This window comes from Hyla sarda, chromosome 2 (genome assembly GCF_029499605.1).
Source record: "Hyla sarda isolate aHylSar1 chromosome 2, aHylSar1.hap1, whole genome shotgun sequence".
Taxonomy (NCBI): Eukaryota; Metazoa; Chordata; class Amphibia; order Anura; family Hylidae; genus Hyla; species Hyla sarda.
Window position 1 is genome coordinate 297,775,097 of NC_079190.1, and position 15,365 is coordinate 297,790,461.

Here is a 15,365-nt window from a genome sequence, read left to right on the forward strand (position 1 = left end):
CATTGTGGTCCATGCTCATCACGATGTCTTAAGTGAAAGAAAATGTTGCCTGTTAGCCCAGAGGATCTTATCGTATGCTCGGAACATGATCGCGGGGGTACGATAAACTAACATGGTGGAGGAGGGTCCCCTTATCTGTAACTGATCGCTGACTCACTGAGGCAGCCTGGTTTAACTAGGCTATAACTGTGGATCGCCGATCACACTGTGTAATGCTATGCCATAGGCATAAGTATAATGATTGCATATAAAAGTCCCCTATGGGGACTTAAAGGTGATCTCCGGTGGAAACAAGTGGAAAACAAATGTTTTCAAATCAACTGGTACCAGAAAGTTAAACAGATTTGTAAATTACTTCTATTTTCAAATCCTAAGCCTTCCAGTACTTATCATCTGCTGTATACTGCAGAGAAATTTCTGAAGTGCTTTCCAGTCTGACCACAGTGCTCTCTGCTGACACCTCTATCCGTGTCAGGAACTGTGCAGATTAGAAGCATATCCCCATAGAAAACCATTCCTGCACTGGACAGTTCCTTATACGGACAGAGGTGACAGCAGAGAGCACGGTTTTCAGACTGGAAAGAACTTCAAAAATTTCTCTGAAGTATATCTGTAGTATACAGCAGCTGATAAATACTGAAAGGGTTAATATTTTTTCATAGAAGTAATTTACAAATCTCTTTAACTTTATGGCACCTGTTGATTTGAAAAAAAATTTCCCAACAGAGTTCCCCTTTAATCTCTGAAGGACTCAAGGCGTACATGTACGCCCTGAGCCCATTCCCGGTGTTTAAAACGGGGTCACACCGGGTCGGTCCCGGCTGCTAGTCACAACCGATCGTTGTGCCGTACGCTATTAACCCTTCAGACGCAGCAATCAAAGTTGACCGCCGCGTCTGAAATTGAAAGTAAACACTTCCCGGCAGCTCAGTTGGGCTGGTCGGGACATCGCGATAAAATCGCGATGTCCCGATACGATAGGACGCAAGCGGAGACCCACTTACCTTGCTCTGTTGCGTCCGATAGCTACAGGCCTGAGCCTGAGCTACAGGCTTGAGCAATCGAGCCCCTATCTTGCTGATCCATGCAAAGCTATGGCTTTGCAGGGATCAGGGTAAAAGATCAGCGTGTGCAGTGTTATAGTTCCCTATGGGAGCTATAGCACTGCAAGAAAAAAAAGTGAAAAAAAAATAGTTAACAAAGGTCATTTAAAGCGCAACTGTCATGAAATTTTAGTGTAATAACCTGCACACAGCCTTTGTACTGTGTGCAGGTGTTGTATACAGCAATAATTTTACCTCATATTTGCATGCTTTCGTGACACTAAAAAGTGCTTTAAATCAAAGCCAGTGACGGTCGGATAGGCGAGGCGCGAGGTGATTGACACACAGGTCCCAGCGCATGTGTCCTTCAATCCAGCAAGTGCTCGCTCCTCCAGCGACCGCTCGCTCCTGCGCTCTCTGCACCTAGCTCTGCGCAGGCGCACTGAACAGGACAACGGCGCCGGGAGCGAGCGCTTGCTGGATGACACGCAGCAGCGCACACGTTACATTAGTTGAAGGGCGCATGCGCTGGGACATGTGTGTCAATCACACAGCGGTCCCAGCACTGAGATACAAAGTGGGCGTGTGGGTGGGCGTGGCAGCGGCGGGGCATCATTTACCGTGCGCCACGCCTATCCGACCGTCAGTGGCTTTGATTAACCCCTTAACGACGCAGGACGTATATTTACGTCCTGCGCCGGCTCCCGCGATATGAAGCGGGATCGCGCCGAGATCCCGCATCATATCGCGTGGGTCCCGGCGCTAATCAACGGCCGGGACCCGCGGCTAATACCACACATCGCCGATCGCGGCGATGTGCGGTATTAACCCTTTAGAAGCGGCGGTCAAAGCTGACCGCCGCTTCTAAAGTGAAAGTGAAAGTGACCCGGCTGCTCAGTCGGGCTGTTCGGGACCGCCGCGGTGAAATCGCGGCGTCCCGAACAGCTGATCGGACACCGGGAGGGCTCTTACCTGCCTCCCCGGTGTCCGATCGACGAATGACTGCTCCGTGCCTGAGATCCAGGCAGGAGCAGTCAAGCGCCGATAATGCTGATCACAGGCGTGTTAATGCACGCCAGTGATCAGCATTAGAGATCAGTGTGTGCAGTGTTATAGGTCCCTATGGGACCTATAACACAGCAAAAAAAATGTAAAAAAAAGTGTTAATAAAGGTCATTTAACCCCTTCCCTAATAAAAGTTTGAATCACCCCCCTTTTCCCATAACAAAAATAAAAGTGTAAAAAAAAAAAAATAAACATATGTGGTATCGCCGCGTGCGTAAATGTCCGAACTATAAAAATATATCATTAATTAAGCCGTACGGTCAATGGCGTACGCGCAAAAAAATTCCAAAGTCCAAAAAAGCGTATTTTGGTCACTTTTTATATCATTAAAAAATGAATAAAAAGTGATCAATAAGTCCGATCAAAACAAAAATCATACCGATAAAAACTTCAGATCACGGCGCAAAAAATGAGTCCTCATACCACCCCATACATGGAAAAATAAAAAAGTTATAGGGGTCAGAAGATGACATTTTTAAACGTATAAATTTTCCTGCATGTAGTTATGATTTTTTCCAGAAGTGCGACAAAATCAAACCTATATAAGTAGGGTATCATTTTAACCGTATGGACCTACAGAATAATGATAAGGTGTAATTTTTACCGAAATATGCACTGCGTAGAAACGAAAGCCCCCAAAAGTTACAAAATGGCGTTTTTTTTTCGATTTTGTCGCACAATGATTTTTTTTTCCGTTTCGCCGTGCATTTTTGGGTAAAATGACTAATGTCACTGCAAAGTAGAATTGGCGACGCAAAAAATAAGCCATAATATGGATTTTTAGGTGGAAAATTGAAAGGGTTATGATTTTTAAAAGGTAAGGAGGAAAAAACGAAAGTGCAAAAACGGAAAAACCTTGAGTCCTTAAGGGGTTAAAAGCACTTTTTAGCATCACGAAAGCCTGCAAATATGAGGTAAAATAGTTGCTGTACACAACACCTGCACACAATACAAAGGCTGTGTGCAGGTTATTGCACTAAAATTTCATGACAGTTGCGCTTTAACCCCTTCCCTAATAAAAGTTTGAAGCACAACAAAATCAAACCTATATAAGTAGGGTATCAGTTTAACTGTATGGACCTACAGAATAAAGATAAGGTGTCATTTTTACCAAAAAATGCAATGCATAGAAACGGAAGCCCCTAAAAGTTAAAAAATTACATTTTTTCTTCAATTTAGTCGCACAATGAATTTTTTTTGTGTTTCGCCGTGGATTTTTTAAGATGACTGTCACTGCAAAGTAGAATTGGTGGCGCAAAAAATAAGCCATCATATGGAATTTTATGTTCAAAATTGAAAGCGTTATGATTTTTAGAATGTGATGAGGAAAAAATTTAAATGCAAAAACTGGAAAAACGCTGAGTCCTTAAGGGGTTAAAGAGTATAAAATAAAATAAATATCTAAAATTATATAAAACCCCCTCCCCTAATAAAAAATAAAATCATCCTTATTTTACAATTTTTTTTTTTACATGCTTAGTATCGCCACATGCGTAAATGTTCAAACTATTAAAATATAATGTTAATGATTCGGTACTTTAAAATCTGTTAAAGGAGTTGTCGAGTGGTGAACAACTTATCCCCTATCCTAAGGATAGGGTATCAATTGCAGATCGCAGGGGGTCCGACCGCGGGGGCCCCCTGCGATCTCCTGTACGGGGCCCTGACAGCCCGTGGGAAGGGGACGTGACGACCACCGCACGAAGCGCCGGCAGACACGCCCCCCTCTATACAACTCTATGGTAGAGCCAGAGCACTGCCTTCAGCAATCTCCCGATCTGGCATAGCTATGTATTGAGGGGGCGTGTTGGCCGCCGCTACGTGCGGTGGTCGACACCCGCTATCTGGCCGGAGAGCCTGGCCCCCGTACAGAGAGATCGCAGGGGGCCCCAACGGTCGGACCCCCGCAATCTCAAACTTATCCCCTATCCTTAGTTTAAGGATTTTTCACCACTGGACTACCCCTTTAACATAAAAAAAAAAATTATTAATTATATCGGAAAACAAAAACGGTACCTATTAATACTGCAGATCATGGTGCAAAAAATAAGCCCTCATACATCCCTGTATATAGAAAAATAAAAAAGTGTTAGGGGTCAAGACAATTTTATGCATACAAATTTAGTTAATGCAGTTCAATAATAGAAAATCGATATAAATTGAGTATAATTTTTTAATCACATTGAACTACAGAGTAAACATAATGTATAATTTTTACCATAAAGTGCACTGGGTAAACCCAAACCCCCAAAAATTGCTGTTTTCTTTTAACCCCTTAAGGACCAAGCGTTTTTCTGTTTTTGCACTTTCGTTTTTTCCTCCTTACCTTTTAAAAATCATAACCCTTTCAATTTTGCACCTAAAAATCCATATGAGGGCTTATTTTTTGCGCCACCAATTCTACTTTGTAATATCAGTAATTTTCAACAAAAATCTACCCCGAAACGGGAGAAAAAAATCATTGTGCGACAAAATTGAACAAAAAACACCATTTTGTCAATTTTAGGGGCTTCTGTTTCTACGCCATACATTTTCTGTAAAAATGACACTTTATCTTTATCTTCTGTAGGTTCATACCATTAAAATCATACCCTACTTATATAGGTTTGATTTTGTCATACTTTTTGAAAAAATCATAACTCCATGCACAAAAATGTATACATTTAAAATTGTCTACATTTAAAATTCTGACCCCTATTTTATTTTTCCGTGTACAGGGTGGTATGAGGGCTATTTTTTTGCGCCGTGATCTGAAGTTTTTATCGTTGCCATTTTTGTTTTGATCGGACTTCTTGATCGCTTTTTATTACTTTTTTTAATTGCTTGAAAAGTGACCAAAAATACGCAATTTTGGACTTTGGAATTTTTTGTCGTGTACGCCATTGACCGTGCGGTTAAATTTATGATATATTTTTTAAAGTCCGGACATTTACGCACGCGGCGATACCATATATGTTTATTTTTATTATGTTTATATATTTCTTATATGGAATTTGGGAAAGGGGGGTGATTTAAACCTTTAATAAGGAAGGGGTCAATGTGAGTGTGTTTTTTTTTTTTACACTTTTAGTCCCCTTAGGGGACTTTTAGGAGGAATCATTTGATTCCCCATACAAATCAATGGGATTACATACAATCCCATTGATCTGTGTGCTCTGCGATCCACCCCACTGGACCAGCAGGGACTGGATACAGGCACCTTTAGACGCCGCTGTCAACTTTGACAATGGTGATCTAAAGGGTTAATAGCTGCCCGTGGCGATCACCGCATGTCTGCTATTGACGCCAGCCCCCAGCTACAGGAATCAGCTGGGGGCCTGCCGGTATTTTGCTGGCTCGAGTCGCGAGCCTGCGTCATACCCCGGTAACAGCCATTGGACAAGCGTAGACATCCATGGTCGTTATCAGGTTAAATCTCCCACCACAAATAATAATTTTTTGGTTTGTTGTACATGATAAAAGTTAAATGTTCCAGTAAAATGTGGAACATTTTGTGGAAGTGCTGTACAAAGTACAACTGGTCTTGCTAAAAACAGTCTCTCATATGGGTCTGTAGGTGGAAAAATAAGAGTTATACCTGTTAATAGGAGGGGAGTAATGGTGCATTTACACACAGATCAGTCTGCTGGATCTGGCTGGGAAATTTCAAAACCGGCCGCTGCTATATCCCAGCTGGATCAGCGCTGTGGTATGCTACGGTTTTCAGTCCGGCCACAAAACCAGATACGGGGCTAAAGTGAGCCGACCGTAGTCACTATCTGACTCAGGTCAGCGCATTTAAATGACTGAGATTCAACATCAGCCCAACTGGGATGTGGCAGCGGCTGGTTTTGAAATTTTTCGTCTGGATCCGGCAGCCGGATCTCGAAAAAGTGGTGTGAATGCACCCTCAAAAATTTTAATGCCTTTTCTGGGACATAAAATATAAAAATATTAATAAGGTAGCTAAATGCTATACAAATTTTTATTACGTTTATTTTTTATAGAAAAGCTTTAGGACTACATTAATAGTAAATGTCATTTTGTGCTATGTACTAAACTGCAGAACTATATGACAGTTTATTTGTGTTTTTGCTAAGAAAATATGCTAAATTTAATAAAATTAGAAATAGCAAGCATTTTGGAACCTTTATTTTTATGGTTGCATGTTATTCAGCTTTACTAGACTTGATGGGGCTGTGTTGTCAGAGATGGGATCGTGGTATCCTTTAGTTTACTTTAATATGTAATTAGTATAGGGCGGTTTTATTTGTGATGAATCCTAATTCCTTTTTTTTTATTCTTCTCAGTTACTGCGGGAATTGATAGAGCGTAAGACAACCTCTTTAGATCCCAATGACCAAGTGGCCATGGGAAGGTAAGTGTAAGAAATTAACAGCCTGTCAGAGTTGCCTGTCACAAAAAAAAGTAGGAAAGCTCAAAGGTCGAGTGCAATTATATGAGCCATAGAGACTGGATAAAACCATTTATCTTGACATTGATCGTGGTCAGTAAAAATAATTCTGGTGATATCACATACATTATTTTTCAGGAGAAAGTGTTATCCAGCAACCCTCTTCCTCTGTTTTAAATGTGCAATGGCTGCATTGCCCCCTTTTCCACCCTTAGGTTATACTTACCGTATTTTAAACACCAAAAAAAAAGTTACTTACACTTAGGTAAGTAACTGTGCATGAAATTGAGTACACCGATAAGAAGAGATTGAAGCAAAGCAAAAAAAATTATAAAAAATGCAAAACTTTATTTAATTCATGACAACATAATGAATATAAAAGACAGCAAATAGAGAAATAGAGCACAAAAAAGGCACCAGGTACAGCAGAACAACAGTGGGTATAGAGGCCGGCTAAATAACAGCATATATGGTATCGTAGACAGTTACTAAGAGACAAAAGGTAAAGACATAGGGCATCAGGCAAAAAACGCTTGAGCCTCAATTACTAGTAAATATGTCCAGAGATTGCCATAGATAAATCATGCAAGAATAACAACATAGTACAGGATGCCAGACCATACCCACCAGACCCCAACGATCGTTTTGCTTTTCTAAAATGCTTCCTCAAGGGGCGTGACTTGTGGTCACATCACCAGGTATTATATATACACTGCGCACCAATCATAACACTCACTTGCAGATAGACAGTATAATCAACCAATGAGATTTAACATAGAAAACTAACCCAGATGTCTCCCATGGTGCATTGCAGCACCAAATAAATAAAGCCTAGCGCCATTATACCTCGTGGCATGAGGATAAGCGTCCGTCCGGATGCCGAAATGAGTACTTCCGGTTCACCCTCCGCATCACACGACCTTCCGGTCGCGTGATGATGTAAATATATGGGACCGCGCACAGGAACGTCCGTGCACAGTGCAATACATGACCGGCATCTCCGATCATGTGATACACCATAGACGGGCACCTGCACACAGACTGCCGGCCAATGGAAGGTAGATACGCATGCGCAGTGCAGGTGAACACACAGTGATGTGCTGCATGCAAGTGATAAAGTGACACACACAGTGATTGGAGAAAAAAATAAGGTCATTTATTATTGCAAGTACAACAACATATGTCAAACACAGTGACATAAATATGTAAAAGATAAAAAAAATGAAATGATGAGTGAAAGTAACAATGTGATGTGTGAATGTGTAAGGACAAATGAAGGATGCTGAACTGAATAAAGTGTGTATAATGGACAAGATAACGTGATAGAATAATAAATGTATGTAAGAATCACTCAAGTAAAATGGATGAGAGATGGTGAATGGGGGGGGTGATGGGGGAAAGGAGGGGGGAAAAAGGGAAGGAAATGGGGAAAAAGGGGGAGGGGAAAGAAATGAGGGAAACATTTGCGATGTATGGAATGGAATGAAGAAGTGCAGGGCAGGCCAGACAAGTACTCCATTATAAGGAGAGCAGGCAGGGCAAGCTATCACAAAGGACATTGTGTTGTCTTCCTGTCACTCAAGTTTGGCACATTTCAGATCGGGTTGACAGATTAGTTGGAGGGCTGGTGAAGACCCAGCTATCATTGTGCGCATTGGCACTAATGACAAAGTTAGCTGTATGTGGAGTGTTCTTAAAAATTATTTCAGGGACTTAGGCAGTAAGCTTAGGCAAGGACCTCCAAGTTGGTATTTTCTGTAATATTACCTGTACCACATGCCACTCTAGACAGGCAGTGGGAGATTAGGGAACTAAACAAGTGGCTGAACTGGTGTAGGAAGGAGGGATTTGGGTTCATGGAGACTTGTATGAGACGTCATTAGATGGATATGCCCTGCATTGATCCATTATCTGCTCTCCATTGATCTAACAGTAGAGGATTCCTGTGGTAAAGGAAGGCAATGCGGACCACTGCACCATCAACAGCCTCTCTAAAGCCCATGTAGATGCAGGCATCTAAATTGTGATCCGTGGGGATCGCCACACGTCAGATATTAGTGACGGCACCTGACTACTGAAATAAAACGCCCTATGATGTAAATTTATTCCATGGGTGCAAAGGGTTTAAGTGCTTTTATTGTAAAATAGTGAAATGGTGGGATTTCTTTCTATCACGCCACGACAATGAAAGAATGAAAAAAAGTCTCTCTAAAGGCTGGATGCCAAAAAAAAAAAAAGCCACGTCACAAAGCACAAAAATGGCTGTGATGGTAAGGGACTTACTGGTTGTCTCAGCTGACATGTTAATAGGATAGTTTCTTCACAGATTTTCCCTGGGTGTCTGTTCTGCAGGTGGCTACATCACAGCCCCATATTCTAGAACAGTGGTCTTCAACCTGCAGACCTCCAGATGTTGCAAAACTACAACTCCCAGCATGCCTGGACAGCCGTTGGCTGTCCAGGCATGCTGGGAGTTGTAGTTTTGCAACATCCGCAGGTTGAAGACCACTGTTCTAGAATGTATCTGCCACATTTCCATTACAGTATGTGGCTTGCAGTGCCACTGTGCAGGAGAAATTCCAAAGGGTCCTTTCTGCTTTCGTTCTGCCCCATTGATCTAATATTTTGGCATATCGCTATAATATGTCATAAAACTAGGCTATCCTGCAGCTGAAATTCTGCTTGCAGTAGCAACATAATGCGCTGACTGACTTTCTGTTGCCTAGAGTTGAATTGTAGATGGGGGAAAGCCGCGGATGATTAGTTACGTGTAAACATACTCTTACATAGGTTTTTAGGATATAGTCTTGCCTATAGTGTAAAATATACGGTAGTTCTCTAATTTAGTTACAATAATATGTACTTTTAATATCATATTGTGTTTGTATATTTAACATACATTGTTCCTTTCTATTGTGTTATTGGGACATGTGTGATTTCTTTTTTTAAGTAAAAGCTAGAATTGGCAGAATTGTGGAAAAAATCTATTTTTAATACTTGTTTTTTCCATTTTAATCTACTCTGCTACCACGGTTAAAATATGTATTCATAATAGGGTTAGGTTCACATGTTGGAGTAGCTTTTAAAACCTCTTGCTCTTTTCCAGGGCAGGTAGCTATACCCTTTATTGATTAACCATTGATCATCTCCATAATTATTATTTAACTCTCTAGCTTCAACTATACTGCGAAACTCCCCAGATGAAGGTTAATTATTGCTGAAATGAAGATCACTTGTTTATGCGACGGCCAGCATTGGCTGCAGTTTTTTTTCTTCATATGTTTACTGCTTGCAAAAATAAGAATGCCATTTACTGTAGATTTGGAATAAAATCTGTCAATGTAGAAAATGTATACAGGGTTTCCATTAGCAATAATCTTGCTTTCTTAAAATTGACTGAATCACTAATGGAGTATTGCAGTATTAAGTACTTCCTTCTGAGACAGCCTGGTTAATAGTTTCTTTTTTAAAACAAATATATATATATTAATTAAAATCCATTAGTTTTTTATATTGTATACCCATGGTCTTTTGAGGAACAGTATGATTTATTATATTTAGCAGGAAAATGATTACTGGGCATAAAGAAATTGCACCACTGTGCTACATGTGTGCAATAGTTGAGATGGGGTATAAAAAGTCTTGGCAATTTGACCTGTGAGATTATACTACGATGCATTGCTTTCTATTGCAATGCTGGAATCCTATAACTAGACTAAAGCCTTCATATGTTTTGGTAATCTCAAACATTCATCCCTGGTCTTCTAGGCAGTGGCTTGCCATTCAGAAGCTGAGAAGCAAGATTAAGAAGAAAGTAGACACCAAAGCAAGCAAAGGGAGAAAAGTAAGGTGAGTGGAAGCTGACCGATCTGGAAGTCTTGTGCAAATTATTAATAATCCAAATAATGGAAAAGAAATGTACAGTGTTTGCAAAAAAAAAAAAATACCGAAAATACAAATCATTCAAAATGTGCATCATATATCTAAGGGTATGTTCCAATATATCTGGTGATGAAGCAGTTCCACCCCTTTAAGAAATAAGTAAATACATGAATTCATTCATTACTGGTACATAAGTAGCATAACATTTTTGCCTATTTACCTATTTCAGTAAGGCAAGAAATCTGCAACAGTGTCCATTTCGTCCACCTGATAGGAACATAATATGCATTGTTTCTAGAACAACTGTGAACACTGGAACAGAGTTTTATTTTTGCATGTATATGAACTAGGCCGGGTATCCAAATTTCATGTATGTTTTTTAGGTTAAACCCATTTGTACATGGTTTTGATAGATCCAATAAGTTCTGTTCTACAGCTCATCAGTATGCCCATCTGATTTTTTTTGGCCATTTTTTTCTAGTGCCAGTTTAAAGTCAACAATGCAACAAATCTGTCATGTGTGATAATATATAGCAAATGTATAGAAGAAGACAATCAACAACTAGATTCCTAAGATCACATAAAAAAAACATTGTGTATTGCGCTATGTACTTCTGTATTAAAACAATTAAAATGATCTCCCTTTTCCTAAACTGCTCTAGACCTGTTTTCCTGCTGAGTGGAAACACCCTAGCAATCTATGAGGAGTTCAAAAATATACTAGTTGCACTCCCAATGTTTAAATAGGCACTATCAGGTTCCAATACTTTTTATACGTTGTACATCTTGGCAAAATATCCTTTCAAATATACAGTCCAGTCATTGCCGTAAATGTTGGCACCTCTGACATTTTTCTAGAAAATTAAGTATTTCTCACAGAAAAGGATTGCGGTAACACATGTTTTGCTATACACATGTTTATTCTCTTAGTGTGTATTGGAACTAAACCAAAAAAGAGGGAAACAAAGCTAATTGGACATAATGTCACACGAAATACAAAAATGGGCTGGACAAAATTATTGGCACCCTTAACTTAATATTTGGTTGCACACCCTTTGGAAAAAATAACTGAAATCAGTTGCTTCCTATAACCATCAATAAGCTTCTTACACCTCTCAGCCGGAATGTTGGACCACTCTTCCTTTGCAAACTGCTCCAGGTCTCTCTTATTGGAAGGGCGCCTTTTCCCAACAACAATTTTAAGATGTCTCCATATGTGTTCAATGGAATTTTGATCTGGAATCATTGCTCGCCACTTCAGAACTCTCCAGTGCTTTGTTGCCATCCATTTCTGGGTGCTTTTTGACGTATATTTGGGGCCATTGTCCTGCTGGAAGACCCAAGATCTCAGACGTAAACCCAAAATTCTGACACTGGGCTGTACACTCCTCTGTGCTCTCTCCTGTCTGATAGCACTCCTCTGTGCACTCCCCTGTTCTATCAGACAGGAGAGAGCACAGAGGAGTGCTATCAGACAGGAGAGAGTACAGAGGAGTGGTAGCCCACCCTCACTTACTGGACTTTGTCCATGCCTGTGCTTCTGCTTAGACAAAGCCATGATTTCTATAAAAAGGAAATGACATTATCCTATGATGTATTTTAGAAAGATTAATGTTTTGCCAAGATGTACAACATATAAAAAAGTTTTTGTATCTAACAGTGCCCATTTAAATCCTTTATGAAAAAGTCATCCTATGTGTTATTTTCTCAGTGAGCTGCTTTTTGTTTTCCTTCATTATGTGAACAATAGAAGTGATAATTAACGCAAGACATTTTGCCACTGAAATATTTTAGTACGTCTTGTAGAGCGTCCAGACAGCCTTCAAGTAGCACTAATCATAGAGATGTGTCTTTCTGATAAAAATGATGACAGGCAATGTCAAAGTCTCTACAGCTCATTGAAGCTGAGGCTTTTTAGCAGAGCCTTCTTCTTAGGATTTGGTCTGCATAAGGGAGGTTTTCACTTTTATGTCGGCAGCCGCCATCACTAATAAATTTTCCTAGACATTGCCGCACTTCTCTTGAACTCTGTGCAATGCTGCCTTGATGCCACTAAATGTTGCTGTATGCAACTTTAACAGTGTTCAACCATAGTGGCTTAATATAATCCACTAAATAAATCAGACCGTGAGACCAGCAGAGTATTTTGCACTAAACTGTTACTATTGTTTAATCTGCTTAAAGCACATTTATAGCCTATTTCTTATATATGCCATAATAAAAAGCTTGAATGTGTCCATGATCATCCTTGGTTGCAAACACATCAGATAGAAAGTCATGCAAGTCAGTCTGGGTCAGTTGTGGCATAGTAATTTTTAAGATTGATGTTCTCGGATAATTTATTAAAAGAGGAAAGAGCTGCTTTGTTGGCCTGAGAAGCCTGTAATTATTGGCTATCAATATTCTTTTCTGTCAGCATCACACATAATTGGATGTATTCATGATTCAGTCAAAAGCCGCTGACAACATCACACCACTGAGTCACACTCTCAAAGCCTTTGAAATAATGCAGACCATTTCGGTGTATGCGACATGGACTGTACTCGTTCACCGTGAGATCAAGGCCCTACCATGGCAATCTTATTACCCAGCTCCAGATAACAATTGAACAGTCTGGGCCAGATCATCAGTAGCAGAGAGGTGAACAAAATGTTCAATTACAATTTCAGCGAAACATCCTTCCTCTGTGAAAAGTTTAAGCATGTTGTACTTTATATCCAGAAAGATGCAAATACAGGATTTGGCGAGAGAATGTCATGGATTTGCAGATCTCATTCTGTGGCCTATATACATGAAATTGCATTATGGGGTTTATTTATGCACAGAATTAGAAAAGCTACAGTCAGCAGTGTTTCTAAAGCAACAAAAAGGGAGATTTTATCAGAGCAAACTTCCGTGGGATATGCCAGTGTTAAAGGGGTTTTCCAGGCAAATAGAAAACCTTGTTTACTGAACATTAAAACATAAGAGGGCATGCCTGTCTCCCTCGCTCTCCCACTGTCAGATCTTTCTGTCCCTGCTTCAGTTCTATTTTGCCATCTTCCAATTATGTCGCTCTTCCTGCTAAGCCAATCACTGAGCTGGGTTCTCGAACAGGATGTCATTGGCAACTGACAAAACGGGAGCAAAGTCAGGACCAGAAGAGCTGACAGTTGGAACAAAGAGAGAGGTAAGAATGAGGTAACATTTTTCCTAGAAAACCTTTAACCCCTTAATGACCTGCGCTCTATATATATATATATATATATATATAGTGCAGCAGGTTTATGAAGCGAGCTCAGGAACTGAGCTTGCTTCATATCCTTTCGGCCGCGGCTGCTATGAGCAGCCAGGACCCGCGGCTAATTCCAGACACTGGCGATCGGGCTGATGCCCAGAATTAACCCTTTTAGACGCTGCCATCAAAGTTGATCGTTGTGTAAAAAATGCAATGCTGGCAGCTCAGCGGAGCTGATCGGGATCATTTTGGAGAAATTGGGATGTCCTAATACCGCTGAAAGGACTGCAGGAGAGCCCTTACCTGCCTCCTTACCATCCGATCGATTCGCCAAGGCTCCAGTCAGCCTCAGCAGGCAAGAGCAATGGAGTACCGATAACACTGATCAATGCTATGCTATGGCATAGCATTGAACAGTGTATGCTATCTAATGATTGCATGTAATAGTCCTCTATGGGGACTAAAAAAAATTGCAAAAAAAAAAAAGGTTAGAGGTTTAACCCCTTCCCTTATAAAAGTTAGAATCACCCCCCTTTTCCCATAAAAAAAAATATATATGTAAACAAAAATAAACATAAACACATGTAGTATCGCCATGTGCGTAAGTGTCCGAACTATAAAAATATGGCTGGTGATGGATCTGGACAGCAGTCTCTGGTCCGGTAAGGAAAAAGGATGCAAACCTGGGCGCCTGGTTGCGATAATCCTGTATCCCACAGTCAGGGTGCAGGAAAGGAGGATTCAGGAAGCGTTAGGATGCAAATAAACTTCCTTTCTTTATTGGACTAAAATGACCCCGCTTTGTCAGGTCATGAAAATATGCAGCATATCTGCATTGTGTGCCTTTGACATCTTGATAAATCTCCCCCGTTGAGTAATGCATGGGAGCGTGGTGTTAAGTACACCTGGTAACTGCAGCGTTAGAATTTGCCCATTTGAAAATTGTTTAATTGAAAGGAACTTGTCAGAAAGAATTAGTGGCAGGTGCCCCAGTCCTGTTAAACAATTTTTTTTTATTGGATTTTTATCAGCATTTTAAAGAGAGAATACGTTTATCACTGGCTATTGTTATGTGGTGGGCTAGATTTAGAGGGAATTTTTTTTTATAGGATCAGCACCTGTCACTGTTAGGGCAGCATTAAAGGGGTACTCCACTGGGAAAAAAATGTTTTTAAATCAACTGGGGCTAGAAAGTTAAACAGATTTGTAAATTACTTCTATTTTAAATATTAACCCTTCCAGTACTTATCAGCTTCTGTATGTTCCAGAGGAAGTTCTTTTTTTCTTTTTTATTTCCTTTCTGTCTGACTACAGTGCTCTCTGCTGACACCTCTGTCCATTTTAGGAACTATCCAGAGTAGGAGCAAATCCCCATAGCAAACCTGCTCTGGACAGTTCCTGACATGGCCAGATGTGTCAGCAGAGAGCACTGTGGTCAGACACAAAGGAAATTCAAAAAGAAAAGAACTTCCTGTGGAACATACAACAGCTGAGAAGTCCTGGAAGGATTAAGATTTTTAAATAGAAGTAATTTACAAATCTGTTTAACTTTCTGGCACCAGTTGATTTAAAAAAAATGTTTTCCAGGGGAGTACCCCTTTAAAGGTTCCCATTAAAAGAAATAAGTCCTTTTTATCTGGAAATCTTTTTGTTAAAAATAATTGTATTTTACGGTCCCGAGTCACATACTCTCTTGTGCATTCATAAATGTGATCAACAATAATTTTTATCCAGAGAACCTTCTGTGATAAAACAAGGTGAGAAC

The 15,365-nt window shown here is 40.2% G+C and overlaps 1 protein-coding gene across 1 annotated transcript in view; it reads left to right on the forward strand.

Moving 5' to 3' along the window:
* AATF (apoptosis antagonizing transcription factor) overlaps positions 1 to 15,365 on the forward strand; it is a 193,651-nt gene that overhangs the window by 129,890 nt on the left and 48,396 nt on the right. Inside the window, exons 9-10 of the mRNA XM_056557544.1 lie at positions 6,398 to 6,465; positions 10,270 to 10,350. Coding sequence (XP_056413519.1) covers positions 6,398 to 6,465; positions 10,270 to 10,350 — 149 coding nt within the window. The remainder of the gene's footprint in view (positions 1 to 6,397; positions 6,466 to 10,269; positions 10,351 to 15,365) is intronic.